This window comes from Felis catus, chromosome C2 (assembly GCF_018350175.1).
Source record: "Felis catus isolate Fca126 chromosome C2, F.catus_Fca126_mat1.0, whole genome shotgun sequence".
NCBI classification, from domain to species: Eukaryota; Metazoa; Chordata; class Mammalia; order Carnivora; family Felidae; genus Felis; species Felis catus.
In genome coordinates this window covers 9,418,108-9,438,149 of record NC_058376.1, presented here as the reverse complement: position 1 = coordinate 9,438,149, position 20,042 = coordinate 9,418,108, and the positions used below count along the sequence as shown (strand labels likewise).

At 44.7% G+C, this 20,042-nt stretch overlaps 1 protein-coding gene across 1 annotated transcript; it reads left to right on the top strand.

Annotated features, from left to right (window-relative positions):
* Positions 1–9,254: 9,254 nt before the first annotated feature.
* Positions 9,255–18,103, top strand: LOC101084134 (carbonyl reductase [NADPH] 1-like). The gene is made up of 3 exons (XM_003991446.5): positions 9,255–10,939; positions 11,484–11,591; positions 17,419–18,103. The coding sequence occupies exons 1-3, from the start codon at positions 10,651–10,653 to the stop codon at positions 17,898–17,900; spliced, it is 879 nt and encodes a 292-aa protein (XP_003991495.4). The 5' UTR covers positions 9,255–10,650; the 3' UTR covers positions 17,901–18,103.
* Positions 18,104–20,042: the final 1,939 nt, after the last annotated feature.

The window sequence follows — 20,042 nt, the reverse complement described above, 5'->3', positions numbered from 1 at the left end:
GGGGTTTTTAGGCTGACAGAAATGAGAACTGATAGGCCCTGCAAAGCAAAGGCACGGTTTTGTTTTTTTCCTTTAAGTTTATTTATTTGGAGAGAGAACATGAGCAGGGGAGGGCAGATAGAAGGGGGAAAGAGAGAATCCCAAGCAGGCTCCTTACTATCATCACAGATTCCGAGGCACAGCACGATCTCACAAGTCATGAGACCAATACCTGAGCCAAAATCAAGAGTTGGACGCTCAACTGACTGAGCCACCAAGGCGCCCCATGGGGTAAGGTTTCTATTTGGAAAGAGGTTTCCTGTGGGGCGCCTAGGAGGCTCAGTCGTTAGAGCATGGGACTCTTGATCTCAAGGTTGGTAGTTGGAACCCCACGTTTGGTATAGACATTACTTAAAAACAGCCTTTTAAAAAATAAAATGAAATAAAAAATATAAGTGAGGTTTCCTTTAATGTTTTCTCTTCAACAAGGCTGTTAATTTCCTCCCTGTTAGCTTGTATTTCTAAAATGAACCTTGAGGAGTATCAATATCAAGGACAAGACATATCACGTCTACTGCTAGTTTAGAAATATATCCCAGCATCACAGGTCTTTTTTCCTCAATACTTTAAAAATAACACCTAATTACATATAATACTTATTAACTGTGACCTTAAAGAAAACAAAAAAGTAGGCACCACAGGCAAACGGGATTGTGTAACCATTAAATTAAACATTGCAATCATTGCCTTGGCCCACATGAACTTCATAAACATTGCCTCATCTGGGGGCACACTGGGACTCACACTGAGGGAGGAGCCCTGCCCACACCCCAGTCTCAGCACAGGACCTAATTCTGTTTCTCACCCTTGAGATTCTCCTAAGAAAGCAAGGAGATCTGTATGCTCAATACCGGTTTTGTTGTATGAACAATTTCACTGTATCTTAGAAGGCAACCATTCCCATTCCGCAGATGAAAGGCCTATTCCCAAGATAATTGCTCTCTTTTTCTCCTATAGAGGTTCTCCCAAAATTGGTCCCTCAAAAGCTATGAAACTTTAGCATCCTTTTAATCAATCACCCACAACCTTTGTTTTGGGAAGCACATCAGTATTCCTCAAAGCACTGCTTGGCTCAGAGGAGGGATCCTAAGAGGACAGAATCCTAGTTGGGCTCAGAGTGCAGCCCCAGGAAGGACATATCTGGAATAGCGTTATTAGGGAACCTCCTGGAACATCTGGTCCCTGCTTTCATGGAGGAACGGAGGCAGCGCCTAGGCTCTAGGAATCACAGCACTGGATCCCAGAACACAGTTCTACTGGCATCTCTGACTGTGGCCAGGCCTCCGCACCACTAGCCCTCCGTGTGGCCCACAGCACCATCAGCTCCACACACAGGACCTCGCTAGCCCTCCACACAGCCATGTGTTCAGACACCGTGTGGCACTGGTGACCAGGGCCAACAAGGCATTGGCTTCTCCATCACATACAACCTGTGCCTGCAGTTCTCGGGCAACATGATGTTCATAGTGCTGGATGAAGCGTGGGGACAGTCGGCTGTGCGACCCTCAGCCAAGGGCCTGAGCCCCTGCTTCCACCTGCTGGACATCAAGGACCTGCAGAGCATCTGCGCCCTGCATGACTTCCTGCCGAAGGAGTACAGGGACCTCACATGTTGGTCAACAACTAGAGCATCATTTTCGAAGGTATCATCTTCGAGGTTAAGAACATTGGAGCTCTTAGGCCAGGAAACCTCTCTTAGGGGACTACCCAGAAGCGGTTGGGGTGGGTGTCTGAAGCGCTGCTGTGGGGCCTACAGCTCTGAGGGGTTCTAGAACGGCCTTCCTAGGGAAAGAGGTCAGATTGGACGTGCAGGGAGAACAGAAACCTCCAGCAGTTGCAAGCCTTTCCAGCCAGAGGACCTTGGCATTGCCATGGATCAGACTCTCAGGGACTTTACCCAGGTTTTTGAAAGATTCTCTCTGTTGGACTTTGTGCATCTCTATGAATTTTTAACTTATTTTGAAATACACAAAAAATGCCAAAGAGTCATATGTAGAAATGCCATTGTGCCCCCTTATCTTAGCTTCTTGCAATGGGTGCCAAATAACAAAGCTACACAACATCAACCAGGCAGATAATACAAGTTGGGACAAACTGTTCACCTATCTACACATTACTGAGAATTGACCAGAATGCACATACAACAAAAAATTTTAAGGTGACTGGGGAAATCTTCTCAGATGGCTACTTCTTATTAACCTGTTCTCCTTCTCCCCTACCAGCTAATGATCACACACCCTTACATATTCAAGCAGAAGTGACATTGAAAACAAACTTCTTTGGTTCCTGAGACATGTGCACAGAACTGCTGCCTCTAATGAAACCCTAAAGTAGGTGTGACGACTTACAGCGGTACTGTTTCTGGAATGATCTGGCCCTGCCTCTCTGACCGCATCTATGGGCCCTGCTCCCTCTCCCTGCTCAGCCACCCCGGCCTCCCTGCTGTGTCCCCACCTGGACAGGTGCCCTTCCCCTCAGGACTCTGTCCACACGTGTCCAGGACTCAGCAGTGCCCTCTGTCCCACTGGCCTTTCACAACTGGCTTCTTCTTCTCCTCTATATCTTCATTCCAAACTCTCCTCCCAGAGGCCTTTTTCTGGCTCTGTGTCCTCACAGGTGCACTTCCCTGGGGATTTCTTCCTGGACCCTTTCTTCTCCCTTTCCCTCCTTCTGAGTGGTTTTATTCAGGCTAGTGGACTCGTCCCTATCCAAACTTGTTTAGAGCCTCCTAAAATCCTTCACCTGCCTAGAACGTTCCCAGAGCTCCAAACACATAGTTCTCTTCCTGCCTCTCCCTTTCCTCAGGATGTCCTCCCTTCCCTTCTCAAATTGCAGCCCTCCGGTCCCCTACACACACCCCCATCTAAACATCTAAAACATGTCCAGATGACACTTGTACTTTCCTAATAGCATCCTGGTCACAGACCCCACCATCCACTCACTATGATAAATGAGCTCACTATGCCCACCTCCTGATTATCACTGACCAGATCCTAACAGTTGTCCTTTGAGTTTGTCCCCACCTTCTCCATTCCAGCTCTTCAAAAGAGACTCGGCTGTCATTTCTGAACCATTGCAACCCTTCCTAAGAGACTCTGCTTCTTCAGTCATTTCCTTTCTGGTTATTCTCTGTACTCTTCGAGTACTCACTTACTCCCAAAAGTCTTTTAAGAATGAAGTGACCTCTAAGGGAGTTGTAATAGCCTATGCAGCATGATATTTTACCATTACCATCCTTTCAATAGGAGCCATCAGGAAACCATAAAAAATCTGCTTTGGTTAGAGGAGTTTCCTGTAAATTGTCATGGGGAGTCAAAAGGTAACCTGTCAGTTGCTAGCAACGCCAAATCCTCGGAGTCCAAATACAGTTCTCATTTCAAGATCTCATGCGTTAAGTTTCTGACCTGAGTCTGGGTTAACTGCACTGGTTTCCCTGGAGCCCTTATGTCTCTTTATGGCCCAAGTTTTAACAGGTAGATGCGATCTTCCTGTGAAGTCGGTTGAGAAGGTGAACAGAGAAGCAAATCATCTACATGCTGAGACAAAGGAGAGCCTGCAGAAAACTTACTATCATCCAAATCAGCCTCTAACCGTGTGTCAAAACAGAAAGGACTCTCTGTGTAGCCCTGGGACATTACTGTCCCTGTGCATTGCCATTCTTCCCAAGTGAAGGCGAAAAGAGACTGGCTGTCCTTATCAACTAGAATCATAAAAACTGTACTGCATAGGGCTATTACAGTGAAAAATTTGCCTTCAGCGGCAATGGATGTCAGTACGTTTGTTCGTGGGTTGGGACAAATAGGGTGCTGAGGTTAACAATGTTATTGGTTGCTCTGGGGTTTTGGACAAACCTCCATCCTCAGCGGTTAGGGTTTTTTGGTTGTTTGTTTTTTCTGTTTTTTACAGGTAAAACAGGTCTGTTACAATGACTTGTGCAGGGGATGAGGCTCTTGAGCCTTGTAATCTATTATGGGCTTGATGCCTTGAAGGGCTTCTCTATTTGTAGGGTGTTGATTAATTTAGGGGAGAGGTTTTGAGGGACCTATGTGAATCTTGATGGGATGTACACTGTGGATTCTGCCCATATGGGTTGATGGTTTTACCCATAAGAGGATGATAGCTGATCCAATAGGAATAGATTAACAGCACCCTCAGACTCAGCTATAGTGCCCTCAGAGAACCCGCATAGGAAAGGTGCCCAAGAGTCACTTATTTTCCCTTGTTGGTGATTTTGGTTACGACTGTCAAATTCTAGAATCCCTTCCCTTTTCTGGGAGTAATTCTGGTATGATACGTTTCCAGCAAAACTGAGTGCAAGAAATGGATAGGGGCAGGGGAACTAAGAAGAAAAGGGTGTGTATCTGTGCAAGGGGTGAGACGCAAAGGAAAAGGTTCAGAGACAGGAACCTGTTAAAGTTTATTAGAGATCCCTCTATTTCAATTGTTTTAGTACTCGAGGCAGTGGAGCTGCTTTATAGCAGTGGGGTTAAGCAATGAGAGTGTAGATCCTGTGCCAATAAGGATAGAGAGAAATTCATTCCCAATCTGGAGATGCTTTGCCCAAGCTGATGAAGAGGGAAGATTGGGAAGAGCCCTTATAGTTCCTCAGAGCCCCACCACTGGGAATCAGGAGGACATGGGAAAAGTTGGCTAGTGGGCTAAGGTGCATGAAGTGCTTCCATGTGTTACAGTCTCTTTCCCAAAGTCCTGATACCTTGCAACAGTAGCAGAAATTACACTTCCGGTTCTGTTTTGGGGCCTTCATTGGCTGCACATTAAAAATTTCAGTAGGCCCTTCCTATAGGTGATTCATCTAGGGTGACCCCAAGCAGGTTTTCCAGGTCTGTTAAATCTGGAGTGGCCATAGTTTCCCACGCTACCCTGGTCCTTTTGACTAAAAGGGAAAGATCCCAAATCAGCCCAGTAAGAAACACAGACTGAAATGCTACCCAGGTGGACTCACATCTAAAGGAAGACCAGAAGTTTTCTTTAAAGACATTTTTGAGTTGACTGCAATTATTATGAACAGATTCATCAGGCCTTTGTATACAACCCTGAATTTTGTTCCAATCAATGGGCTTAGGAAAAGCCACTGTCCTTGCTCAGTGGACATTTCCAGCGAGTATCGTAGCAGAAGTTCAGGGTCTGTTCTTTATATCCCGTTCAAGATGTTCCTGCTGAGCTAGTTTCATCCAATGTTTTGCCTGGCCCTCACCAACAAGCATGTGACCAATTGAGAAACCTGTTGGTAACGTTTGGCTAATTACGTTAAATTCTTCAGCAAACCTATGGGTGTTCTCAGTGACTTTAGGAAACTCTTTGACTCTGAATTCAGCCTTAGTCCAGGGAATATAAGAAATGTGGGGTCTATTTAGATCTTTAGAAGACTTAACTTGAAAGGGGCAGGTTTGAGTAGGTTCAGGAGAGGAGGAAGCAGAAGGAGCTTCAAATGAAAAGGAAAGTTCAGCAAAAGGATCAGAATGAGAGGGCCCAGAGAAAGAGGAAGGTGCAGAGACAGAGGAAGATGGCTGCCTCCTGTCTGTAAACGAAGAAGGTAGAGATGAGGGAAAGAGGCCTCAGAAGCCATTTTGTTTAAAAAAATGTTTTAAGTTTATTTATATATTTGGGCGGGGGGGGGGGGGGCGGTCAGAGAGAGAATCCCAAGCTGGCTCCGCACTGTCAGCACAGAGCCTGACTCTGGGCTTGACCTCCCAACGGTGAGATCGTGACCTGAGCCAAAACCAAGAGTCAGATGCTTAACCGATTGAGCCACCCAGGTGCCCCATCATTTTGCCTCTTTCAATTGTGTGCCTCAATGAATTTAGAAACAGTACTATCCAAAGGGGCAAACAGAATCCAAACACATCTGCAAGAGTCAAGTTACCATTTAAAATTTTTTTTTAAGATTATTTATTCTTGAGAGACAGAGAGAGACAGAGCATGAGCAGGGGAGGGGCAGAGAGAGAGGAGGAGACACAGAATCTGAAGCAGACTCCAGGCTCCAAGCTGTCTGCACAGAGCCCAATGAGGGGCTAGAACTCACGAACTGCAAGATCATGACCTGAGCCGAAGCTGGACGCTTAACCGACTGAGCCACCCAGGTGCGCCAAGGTACCATTTAAAATAGACATCTCATTCTTTTTTTGTTTTGATTTTCTCTTCTTTCAAGAAGAAACAGTTTTTTAACTTAATTTTGAGTAAACCAAGTTTGGAGATATTGAAAGTCCCCCATTATGGCCACTGAAGTTTCTGAAAGTTTGTAACAAAAAACCTCACTAAAAATGGAATCAGGAGGTGTCTGCAGGGAAAGTTCTCATGCCCTACCACTCCTACTCAATTGCAGGCTCAACTGCAGACTCAACAAGAAGAGACGAACTTGACCTTAGAAGGATTTGACCTTGCCCATGGATACTACTCTACTATACCAGCCAGAAATAGAGACACTTTCCTTTTCCCCCCAGGCAACACTCAGCCACTGAAAAGCCACTGCACTTCAGACACCCAGTTTATGCCAAGGGACTTTTAATTTATAAAAGCCTTCCCAACTGCCCCCTTCCTTCTTAAAAAAGCATACCTGTCCTTTGTTCCCTGGACTTGTCTACAGGTTTTGCTGCAGCTTGATTTTCCTGACTTGCAGTTCTCTTTACTCTTGAATGTATGCATCTGTTACTGGTAAATTAACTGGCAGTTTTACTTTTAAGGTTAACAAGTCCTGAAATGCTTTTGTTTAAGGCGGTCCATTTAGTTAGGAATGTGCCTACAGAACAACCATAGATTTTAAACATAAAATGAGCCATAGTCCCAAAGGGGAGGGGTGTCACGAAGCATTTTCTTGCAGGGGATCCCATTTTCTTTAGCAGTTTTCCGGGAACAACCTAGTTCCAGAATGACTCAGACCAGAGGCCAGCAGGTTCCAAGAGGAATAGTCGAGTACCAAACAGAACTCGGACCCAAGGCTAGTGCATTTCCAACTGGCACAGTTCTAACTGCAACAGTCCAATCCCCAAAAGAATTTAGACAGAAGGCCTAGGCAGCTCCAAATGGTACCATTCCAACAGGAACAGTTCAATCCCAAAGCAGAATAGGACCGCAGACCAATGCAGTTCAAACTGGTACTTTTCCAACAGGAGCAGTCCAATCCCAAAAGGAATTAGACCAAACGAGAAAGGAGTTCCGTTAGGAACAGTTTGATTCTGAGAAGGAATCAAGGGCCAAATGAATACTCTCAGAGATCTAAAAAAAGAAAGAAAGAAATCACAGACAAAAAGCATGGAGCTGGAAGTCCAGGAGAAAAGCTTACCCTCAAACCCTATGGTTGGTGAGAAAGCAGTGAGCCCAAACACCTCCATGGATACCACACCTGCTTGCCCACCAGAGTAAGAGGCCTTGGGGATCTTCCCTGGATCCCCACATGTGTCACCAAGGAATGTTAGTTGTAAAAATGTAACCTGCCAGTTATTTCACCAGCAAAGTTGGGTTTCTTCGGGAATAAAGAGAATTGCAATCTGGGAAAACCAAGCTGTGGCAAAACTATAGGCAAGTCCAGGGAACAAAGGACAGGTACATTTTTAAGGAGAAAAGGGGTAAGTCAGGAGGGCTGTTTTAAACTAAAAGTCCAATGGAGTAAACTGGGACTTAGAAGTGTAGTGCTCTTCATTGGCTGGGCTGTTGCTCCAGGGACTTAAAACAAGCATATTTTACTCTGTCTGGAGTAGTACAGTTGTGTTCATGTGCAAGGGCAGCTCCCTTGATCAAGTCTCTCTCTCTTCTTGTTGGGACTGCAGTTGACTGGGAGTGGTAGGGCATGAGTTGCTCCCACTGCCGGCTTCCTGACTGCATTTAGTGAGGTTTCCCATTACTGATTTTCCACAAAAGATAAAGATTGGTGGATTGGAATTGAGCACATGCAGGTACATCTTACTCTCAGTTCTGCCCCCTTTCCCTGTCCTGTCTGAAAAAGGTCTACTATTTGTACCAGTACTGAGTTCACTGAGTTCACCTCAAACAAAGGGCAGCTCTCAAATCTCCCCTGACTCCTTTACTCACCACAACATTGATGTGGGACAAGTTCTTTGTGCCATCACCACACATCCTACACATACCCCCCTTAGAAGGCAAAAATCACTTCTGGCTGATTGTTTTCTCACTTACTGAATAGTGTCATCGCCTGCTGTGTATTTGGTCGTGGACCTGAATGAGGAATGAGTGTTCTTCTGCATCTGCCAAGGCAGGCTCTAATCAAATATTGATCTTGCCTCAGGAAAACTAGACTCAGGGACATGGAAATGCAAGCTATATTCTCAGCATAAGAGCAGGGTTTTCTTGCCTTTGGAAATAGCAGAGTTCTTCCATTATTTGGGGGGATGGCAGCCACAGTGGTTCATGTTATCAGGACATTACCCTCTTCGGGGAGACTATCTGGGAGAAGTCCTAGCTAGGGCAGTCAAAGGAAATACTGTCCGTCCTCCCCCATACTTCAGAACCTTAGATACAAAAAACAATCTTGAATGTTTTGCACCAGATCTCTGTGGGGGCAGAACACATCCAAAAAGTCAATGTTTACCTTGTTGTTTACCTTGGAAGGAGAATATCAGAGTAGGATGACCTTATGGATAGGATACCAAAGGATAATAGATGTGGATTTCTTCTTACTTTTTTTAAAAAATGTAAAAAATGTAAAAAAAAAAAAACTTTTTTTAAAAAAATGTAAATTTCTTTCTTTTTAAAAGAAATTTCTTCTTACTTTTTTATTTATTTTGAGAGAGAGAGAGAGAGAGAGAGAGAGAGAGAGCAAGGGAAGGGCAGAGAGAGGGAGACAGAATCCCAAGCAAGTTTTGCAATGTCAGCCCAGATCTAATGTGGAGCTGAAACTGATGAATCATGAGATCGTGACCTGAACCAAAATCAAGATTTGGACGCTTAACCGACTGAGCCACCCAGGTGCCCAACTTCTCCTTACTTTTTAATGCTTTCTGTAAAAACAGTGTTTCTGAAATAATCTAGCCACAGAAGATATAAGAATCTACAGCGACCAGGAGCCCACCCCCTATCTTAACCCATCAATCAATGTCAGGGCCATGGAAACCCCTTCCCACATTCCATGTCTTTTCCCTCTCATTCCCCCAGAATTCCTCTTCCTGATTTTGGAGAATATTCTCTTTAATGCTCATTAGCTGTTATTCTTCTTTTTTTTCATTAAATTATAATATGCATTTATTTCCAAAATATATTATGGAATGACCATTCTGAGGAATCAAGCACACCTGTGAAATCTGAACACTCTTGTTCATCATACAGTAGCTGTAAAAGTTCTAGGAGCAAAACAGTCTTGTTAAGGCACACACACTATGTAAACCTTAAAGAAGGTGTTATCAACCTTGATTTGAGGTACTGCTTTTCAATGTCCAGTAGTCTGGAAAATCACTAGAGGAATCAGCTGGCAGGGGGGGAATTACCACAGTAAAGCCACCTCCCTCACACACCCACACTCTGACATATTATGGTTCTAGAAAGGTGGGGTGTATGGACATTACTACATTTGATGTGCTAGGCATTTTGTATATTGTCCCCATCAAGAACATGAAGGAAAAACAGATCTCAAGGTCCCACGCCCAGCCTGATGTAGACCAAGTTCATGTAGCTTCCAGCCTAATGGTTCTTCTCACTACTCAGGGTCCTCAAATATTTTATGCTGAGGATCCTGTTCCTCAAGTGATTTCTTGCCCAGTAAGGCTAGAGGGACAGCCGATAAAGAAACTCACCTTGACTGTGGCCAATGGCTTCCCACCACAGAGCCCCTTGATACTTTGAAAATAACACCTATTTATATATAACACATTAACTGTAACCTTAAACAGAACCAAAAAGTAGGGATTTCAGGAAAAAGGGGCTAATGTAACCATTAAATCAAACATTCCAAACAATTTGTTGGCCGCAGTGAGCTTCATAAACATTCCCTCCCACCCAGGACCCACTGAAAATCACACAGAGGGAGGAGCCCTGTCCACCCCCCCATCACAGCACAGGACCTAATTCTCTGTTCCTCACTATTGAGATTCTCCGAAAAAAGTAAAGGGACTGTGTCCTCAGAGGCAGTTCCCCTGTGCAAGCAACTTCACTGCATCTTGGAAGAAAGCAACCTTTCCCATTCTGCAGAGGAAGAAGGACACATTCCCAAGACAATATCTGTACTCCTTTTTTACTTTTGAGGGTTTCCGAAAATAATTTTAACTCGCCTACCATGAATCACTAGCCCCCTATTAACCCCAGGGCCAACCACCTTAGTTTGGGGAGCACATCAGTTGACCTCAAACCATTGCTTGGCTCAGAGGTAGCATCCTAAGAGGACACAGTCCTGGTTGGGCTCAGGGTACAGCCCCATGAAGTACAGATTTGACACAGCGCCATCAGGAAAACTTCTGGCGCTCTGGCCCCTCCTTTCATGGAGGGTTGGGGGTGGGACCTCAGCTCTAGGAGCCACAGCGCTGGATCCAAGAACACAGTTCTACTGGCATCTCTGACTGTGGCCAGGCCTCCGCACCACTAGCCCTCCGTGTGGCCCACAGCACCATCGGCTCCACACACGGTGCCTCCCTAGCAATCCACACAGTCATGTCGTCACACATCCGCGTAGCGCTGGTGACCGGGGCCAACAAAGGCATCGGCTTGGCCATCGTGCGTGACCTGTGCCGGCGGTTCTCCGGGGACGTGGTGCTCACAGCACGGGACGAGGCGCGGGGACTGGCGGCCGTGCAGCAGCTCCAGGGCGAGGGCCTGAGTCCGCGCTTCCACCTGCTGGACATTGATGACCTGCAGAGCATCGGCGCCCTGCGTGACTTCCTGCGCAAGGAGTACGGGGGCCTGGACGTGCTGGTCAACAACGCGGGCATTGCCCTTGCTAGTAAGGACATGGGAAGGCCACGAGACCTCCCTTAGGGGACCAGCCAGGGTGGGTTTGGGGCTGGTGTCTAAACCGCTGCTCTGGGGTCCAGACCTCTGAGGGCCTCCCTAGGGAAGAAAATGGACTGGAGACACAGGGAGAGCAGGACCTTCCAGCAGTTGCAAGCATTTCCAGCCAGAGGACCTTGGCATTGTCATAGATTAGTCTCTCAGGGATGTCACCCAGGTTTTTGCAAGTGTCTCTCTGACTGGATCTGAGTCATTTGGTAAAGATTTAACCTATTTTGCAATAAACAACAATAAATTTAAACAAGGATACACAGAAATACCATTGTGCATCCTTCCTTTAGCCTCCCCACATAGTGCCCACTTACAAAGCTGCACAGAATCAACCAGCCAAATAATTCACACCCAGACAGTGGTGTTACCTAACACAGAAATTGCTGAAAATTCACCAGTTTGCACATAAGAAAAGTTATTGTCACTTCATGGAATATTTTCACAAGGCTACTACTTACTAACCTATTCTCCTTCTCCCCTACAAGGTGGTGACTCCACCCCCTTACATATTCAAGCACAAGTGACACTGAAAACAAACTTCTTTGGTACTCGAGACGTGTGCACAGAACTGCTGCCTCTAATGAAACCACAAGGTAGGTGTGACAACTTACAGAGGTACTGTTTCTGGAATGATCTGGCCCCCAACTCTCTGACCTCATCTACAGGCCCTGCTCCCTCTCCCTGCTGTGTCCCCACCTGCACAGGTGCCCTTCTCTTCAGGACTCTGTACCCACGTGTCCAGCAGTGATCAGTGCCTTCTGTCCTGCTGGCCTGTCACAACTGGCTCTTTCTTCTCCTTCACATCTTCATTTCAAACTCTCCTCACCAGAGGCCTTTTCTGCACTGTGTGCCCCTCACAGGTGCACTTCCCTGGGGATTCCTTCCTGGACCCTTTCTTCTCCCTTTCCCTCCCTCTGAGGATTTAATGCAGGCTAGTGGAATTTTCACTATCCAAACATGTCAGGCTCCCCTAAAATCTATCACCTGCCTAGGACATTCCCTAGAACATTCTCTTCCTGTCTCTCCTTCTCCTCAGGATGCCCTCCCTTCCCTCCTCAGATCTGACCCTTCCTGCCCCTCACCCTCACCCCCATCTAAGTATCTAAAACATGTCCAGATAACACTTGTGCTTTCCCAATATCATCCTGGTCACGGACCATTCCATCCACCCACCATGAAAAATGAGGTCACCATGCCCACCTCCTGATTGTCACTGACCAGGTCCTAGAGTTGTCCTATAGATTTTGTCTCCCGAGCTATCTGCATCCCAACTCTCCTCCAACAGAGACTCAGCTGTTGTTTCTGGACAATTGAAACCTTCCTAGAGACACTGTTTTTTCTCTTTTCCTTTATGGTTATTCTCTCTACTCCCTGAGTGCTCACTTACTCCCAAAAGTCCTTCAGGATCAAAGGCAGCCTGAGCACAACTTGTAGGGATCCGTCTTGTCAGACCTGCCAAAGTCCAGGCCCATCAACCTCCCTTCACCTTGATCACTGTTTGCACAAAACAAACTGCTACAATTCCTTGGTTGTTAACTACTGCAATATTTATCCCCACGTTAATGTGATGGGGGAACCACCACCCATTCAGTACACTGACTAAATAAGCTGACACTTTTAGAAAGATTAGGGTGTCTGGCTTGAATGAGTACCTGCGTGTACAGTTTACCCTCAGTTCTGTCCCCATTCCCTCTTCATTCCTGGAAACTTCCACCACTTCTTCTACCACTGGCTTCTCTGGCACCCAAAGGGCAGCTCTCAAATGTCCCCCGACTCCTTAACTCACCACAACGTGGATGTGGGATGAGTTCTGTGTGCCAGCATCACATCCACCACCTTAAAGGCAAAAATCACCCTTGTGGCTGATTGTTTTCTCACTGACTGCAGAGTGTCACTGCTTGCTGTGTATTGGCCTCAGACCAGAATGAGGAATGAGTGTTCTTCTGCATTTGCTAAGGCAGGCTCTAATCAAATATTGATCTTGCCTGAGGAAAACTAGACTCATGGCCATGAAAATGCAAGCTACATTCTCAGTGTAAGACCAGGGTTCCCTTGCCTTTGGAAATAAGAGAGTTCTTCCATTATTTGAGGGGATGGCAGCCACAGTGGTTCATGTTATCAGGACATTACCCTCTTCGGGGAGACTATCTGGGAGAAGTCCTAGCTAGGGCAGCCAAAGGAAATGCTGTCCCTCCTCCCCCATACGTCAGAAACCAGGATACAAAGAACAATCTCCAATGACACCCACCAGTTCTCTGCGGGTCAGAACACATGCAAAGGCCAATGTGTGCTCTGTTTTTAGGTATGTAAGGACAAACCAAAAGACAGAATTGTGACTTTAGGGATATTGAGAGATAGTACCTACTGATTCTTCTTATTTTTTTTAATCAACTAAACCAATACTCAACAAATTGAACCACCCATGCACCCCTCTCCTTATATTTTTTTAAGTGTATTTATTTATTTTGAGAGCGAGAGTGCCAGTGGGGAGGGGCAAAGAGAGTAGAAGAGAGAATCCAAGCAAGCCCATGCTTTCACTGCAGAGCCCAAAGAGGCCTTGAACTCATGAACCATGAGATCATGACCTGAGCAAAATCAAGAGTCAGACGCTTACCCAACTGAGCCACTCAGGCACTGCAATTCTTCTATATTAATTCTTTCTTCAATAACAGTTGTAGTTAATATTTTAGGCAGAAAACGAAGATAAGAATTTACAACAACCAGGTGCCCATCACCAATCAGTCTAAAGCATGTAATTAGTATCAAAGTCATATAAATCCCTTCCCACATTCCATATCTTTTCATTCTCATTCCTATTCCTGAATTTGAAAGATGTTCTCTTTAAAAGGATAAGCTGTTGTTATTCTTTTTCTCATAAATTACACTTATTTCAAAAAGCTATTAAGACAGAAAGCACTCTAAGGAATTGAACAAACATTGAAAATATGAGCACTCTTTTCATCAGACATAAACTTAAAATAGTAGGTAGAAATATGATCTTATTAAGGCTACTGTAACCAAGGAAACCTTACAGAAGTTGTTCTCAACCTTCCTTTGAGAAAGTACTGCTTTGCAATATCCTGTAGTCTTAAAAACCACTAGAGAAATTTGGTGGGAAAATTATAATAGTAAACATATCTCAGTCACACACACACTCTGACATATTGGTTCTAGAAAGGCTAGGTGGCTGGACATTTCTAGGTGTGATGTGCTAGGCATTTTATATATGGTCCCCATTAAGAACCTGGAGGAATAATGGATTTCAAGGTCACAAGCACAGCTGGCTGAAGACCAAGGTCATGTGACCTCCAAACTAGTGGTTCTTCCCACTACTCAAGGTCCTCAAATCATTTTCCCTACATATCCCTTCTTCAAATGAAGCCTTACCCAGTAAGGCAAGAGAAACAGAAAACAAAAGGACTCTGCTCTATTGGGCCAATGCCTTCCTTACGGCAAGACCCCCAGGTACCTCAGGGAAAACCACAGGAGGCACATTTCAAAACTTGAAGTGTTTTCTGAAAAACCCTTATCAGTCAGGACACTAAAGAACTGGTCCTCCTGATATTAGAAAACATGGATCTTCCAGGGAATGTGACAAATGTTAAACCATCAAAGGTCATGAGAACCAGCTTGGGCTTACAGATTCTGAATAGCCTTGAGAGTCAAATGCTGCCCTTGAAGTTGGTGGCCCCAGATGAGATGATGTCTAAAATACCTTGTGGTGTGGAGACCACTGTGGCTGTGCTTTAGGACACTGAAGTTTGGAGAGGGAGAGATGTTCCTAAATAGATCCCTGGCCACATACAGAGTAATGGCCTGGATAGACTATAAGCCTGAGACACACGCCAGCCCCACCAGAACAAGAGTCCTTTCGTATCTGGGTGACATGCTTTCACACTGGTTGTGACGGGGCAATTCCTTTACACGCTACCTCATACAGGTCACACACTTACAGTCACACATCCAGTCTCTTTCGCACACACTCACATGCAGACATACGACACACTCAAATGCACTCACACACCCTTATCACAAGGTCTTATGGATGGTCCCTAAACTTCTTTTCTTTTAAGTTTACTTACTTATATTTGACAGAGAGGGCACGAGTGAGGGAGGGGCAGAGAGCGAGAATGAGCATCCCAAGCAGGCTCCAAACTGTCAGCACGGAGCCCAACACGGGGCTCCAACCCACGAACCGTGAGATCATGACCTGAGTTGAAATTAAGAATCAGTTGCTTAACTGACTAAGCCATCCAGGCACCCCACCCTTAAACTTTGTAGCACACGGGCTGCGTGCATTCCAGCTCAGAGTCCTCAAAATGGCACATGAAAGCCATGAGTCTACTCTGGAGACAAAATGTTTGGATCTGACTCTTGGCTGTATAAACTCCATAAGTACTTCCTATTCCTGCAGTTGTGTTTCCTGTCCTGAGCTGTCACACCAGAAGGGGCTACCATCTCACCCAGCTCTGAGGTGAAGCCCGCTGACAGCCAGCCTGCCACTTGCAGATGTGGTCAGTGCAGGGGACAGGCCTGGGTTGAGGGAATGATTGCAGCATCTAGTATAAGGAATTTACCTACAAAACCTTTTACTCCCTGTCAGACTCCCTGAAATACACAGGTAAGCATTTTCACAGGTGATTCTAGACTTCCTGAGATAGACAATACAGAATAGACAAGAGGGCATCACTTCATTATACATTATACACAGCCTGCATAAAGTTAGTAGAGTTTCTCCATCTAGTGTCTATAGTAAAGGTACATAAGAAAATGGCTCCAAGCCCCTATGAGTAAATGTTGCTGTCTTTCTGGTATACCAGTTACCCAGGGTGGGTTCCTTGGCCCCTGTCTTATTTCATAAACTTCTGTGTTTTCAATTTTGAAACATTAATGTGTATTATTTTTATTTTTAGACAGGCAGATGATATTTTTAAAATAAAATAAATCTAATTAGTTAAGTAATCAAACATGAGAGGTGCTTACTAAACCATTTAACACATAAGTTCCGTTAAAGTGACACTTAACATGTTTTAGATGAAAGGAAGGACTGGAATAACTGACCCCTTTCTAAAAGGTGTTTATGTTAGAAAACTGTTACATTAATAAGGTACTTTCTAGAAATCATTTTAATTATCTCTAAACACCACCAATGAGAGTCACAGGGTCATGCATTATCTCTCCCACTGAACTTGTATGGCACTGACATTCCTTAGTGGGATGGAGCTCAGAGTTAAGTGACCATGACTGTCTTTCCCGGATATTTACATAAAATAGGGATAGTTTCCTAATTTATTGAAGCTCTTATTGTTTGTAAATTCTCATAATCTTTCTATTAGGCTAAAGATACTCATGTAGATGGAACAATAGTAAACTATACATGTCAATGTAAGTTCACATTTATGAATAATAACTATATTTTTGAAAAAGAATTAGTGAGAACTATGTGATTAACACTTTTAACCACTTTACTGAGATAAAATTCACACATCCTACACTTCACCCATATCAGGTATGCAATTCAGTGGAGTCTAGTAAATGGACAGAGGTGTGGAGCAATCACCGCTTCAAGATTAGCACACTGTCATCACCCCAAGGAGAACCTGGACCCTTAGCATCAGCCCTCTGGTCCTGCATTCCCACTGCCCTAAGCAACCTCCAATCTATTTTCTGCCTGAACATTTACTTTTCTGGACATCCTATATATAGAGAATCATATAATGAATAGTCTTCTGTGACTGGCCACTTTCTTTTGGGTAATGTTATCAAGATTCATCCATGTTGTAGCATTTCTTTTTATACCATCTCTTTAACACGTGACTCTTCCGTTGCCCCTCTCCAAGACCTTATTGCCTGGTGTGTTCTCACTGCTCCTGAGTTGATGAAATCCCAACATAGAGAAAATAGCATGCACCTTAGCCCATTGAGGAGATTTGTTTTTACCTGGTTACAGCAGAAAGACAGCCCACAAAACCTATGCAGGTGCTCTCCTTCAAAAGGTCATCAATAAACTGATCAGTTGTTTGTTGGTTGATAGACACTCATTCATAGAGCACTGGCCATGGGACCATAAGATGTTAAGATGGTCCCAAAGGGGACCTGTGAAGAAAAGTGTCTCTCTACTCATGATTGCAGTGAGCACCTACTTACCTTCTGGAGCACGTTCCTGTATAAGGGGCTGTCTTTTCCTTAGGGGACATCTAGGCACTGCACTCCCCATTAGATCATTTCTCTGCCGTCCTCTGAGACATTATGAGTGTTACAAGGTTCAAGACTGTATTGTGTCCTTCACTTATATAGGAAGACTACATTCACACTCCTAGCAAACTGGTAATTGTCTCCCAAATAGACAAATCCAAGGGATTGTGGTATTCATCATTATTGTGCATGCCATTCTATGTAACTACTTGTGTTCTTTTTTAGGCAGAGTGGTCAATGTGTCTAGCATAATGAGCTTAGTAGCTCTTAAGAACTGCAGCCCAGGAATGCAGCAGAAGTTCAGAAGTGAGACTATCACAGAGGAGGAGCTGGTGGGACTCATGAACAAGTTTGTGGAAGACACAAAGAACGGGGTACACACAAAGGAGGGCTGGCCTGTTATGAGGGCATTCACATATGGAGTGTCAAAGATGGGTGTCACGGTCCTGTCCAGAATCCATGCCAGGAAACTGAGTGAGCAGAGGAAGGGAGACAGGATCCTCCTGAATGCCTGCTGCCCTGGGTGGGTAAAAACAGACATGGGTGGACCTACAGCCATTAAAAGCCCAGAAGAAGGAGCAGAGACTCCTGTCTACTTGGCCCTTTTGCCCTCGAATGCTAAGGGACCTCACGGGGAGTTTGTAATGGAGAAGAAAGTTGAACAATGGAGACCCCCCTCTCAGTTCCCTCCATGGGTCCCATTATGATACTTCCATGATTTGACCATGAGATTACACTATCAGCAATGTCCTTGTCAAAGAAAAGAAAGAAAGAACCTTTATTTGTATCAAGTACTCACCTTGAATTAGCTACTATTTCTGTGAAGTCTTCTGTGATATATGAGAAGGAAAAGTGGACTTAATGACAATAGTGAATGAACATCATAGATGAATAAAGAGTTATAAGTAAATGTCCATGTGTGCAGCTTATTGCTTGCCAACCAGCCCAAAAAACTAACAGAACCTGTTAGGTCAAGAGAAGGGACAGTTTAACACAGGAGTTGATAAATATTAGTGAAAGAGCCACAGAGTGAATGTATTTGCCTTTGCAGGCCAATGGCTTCTGTTAGGCGTACTCATATCTGCTGTTGTAGCTTGAAAGTTACCAAAGATGTTATATAAACCCATGAATGGGGATGGACTTCCCTTGCTAGCATACTTTATCAGCCTCTACTATGACATGTGCACCCCACCACAAAAAGACATTCTGTGGTCTCTTTAAATATCAAAGTCACTGGGGAAAAACAATTTCAAGTTGTGAAAGGGAAGTAGGCTCTTACGATGCATCCATAAGACAACCTGAGACAAGGGAGAAAAGGGAATATGGATTGGTATCAATGAATATGAATTACCGTCAAATCTCCTCAAGGTGAATGCACTATTCATGTACAGATAACATGCCACCAAGTTTGTAACATTAACAAGGTCCAGAAAGATCTCTAGAGAACATAGAGGATAATAAAATACTCGTCATAGATGAATCTGGTTTGGTTGATACATGGGTGTCTACAGTCCCAGTCTTTCCACATACCTCTTTCAAAGCTTTAAAGACAAACATCTGGAAACAAAAACGTCCTGGCTCTGCCACCTTATGGGGTGACCTTGAGCAAAATCCTGCATGTTGCTGTACATCGGTCTCCTAAGTGTACAATTCTGGGGAAGTCATAGGATTTCCATGAAGAGCAAAGGAACTAATACAGGTGAACAGGCTGAAAACAAGGGTGATGCAAAGTGCCCCCTATAAGCGTCCCCAGACTGGGGCCTGACACATCCAGGGCCCTGAGGGGAGCTTCTTACTGCCCCATACCCAGCCTGGCTCCTGGGGGCCTCCGTGAATGCCCATCACCTCCCTCCCCTCACAGAAGCATCCGTGTTGTACAGACTTCCTCCCCTCATGATTATTTTTAAGTCTTCACCAGGGATTTCTGGCTGACAGAAATGAGAATTGATGGGCCCTGCAAGCAAGGGTTGGGTCCATACTTTACGTCTTTCCCTTCAGGGGCGCTTGAGTGACTCAGTCAGTTGAGCGTCTAACTTTGGCTCAGGTCATTATCTCAAGGTTCATGAGCCCCACATGGGACTCTGCCATCAGCACAGAGCCCACTTCAGATCTCTCTCTCTCTCTCTCTCTCTCTGTCTCTGTCTCTCTCTCTCTCTCTGCGCCTCCCCTGCTCTTTCTCTTTTTCTCTCAGAATAAATAAACTTTGAAAAAATAGGTCTTTCCCTTCAAAGGGGCTATTAATTTTCTCTCTGTTATCTGGCTTTTCTAAACTGACCCATGAGGAGCATCAATGTCTAGGACAAAACAATAGCATGTCAACTGCTGGTTTGGAAATGTATCCCAGTATCACAGAGATCTCTTTTCCTTGATACCTTAAAAATAACACCAAATTATATGTAACACTTATTAACTAAAACCTTGGTCTACACCAAATATAAGCACTTTTAACAAACATAAGTATTTATAACCATTAAAGCAGACATCCCAAGCAATTCCTCAGCCACAGTGAGCTTCACAAACATTCCCTCCCACTCGGGGCCCACTGGGAATCACACTGAGGGAGGAGTCCTGCCCACACCCAAGTCCCAGCACAGGACCTCATTCTCTGTATCTCTCTTGAGTTTCTACTGAGAAAGCAGGGGATCTGTGTCCTCAGAAGCACTTCCCTGTACAACCAGTTTCACTGCATCTTAGAAGAAGGCAAACTTTCCCATTCTACAGAGGAAGAAGGACACATTCCCAACACAATGGCTATATTCCTTTCTTCCTGATGGGGTTTTCCCAAAATATGTTTAGTTCTACTACCATAAATCTCTAGCTCCTATTAGCCTATGACTATCCATTTTCTT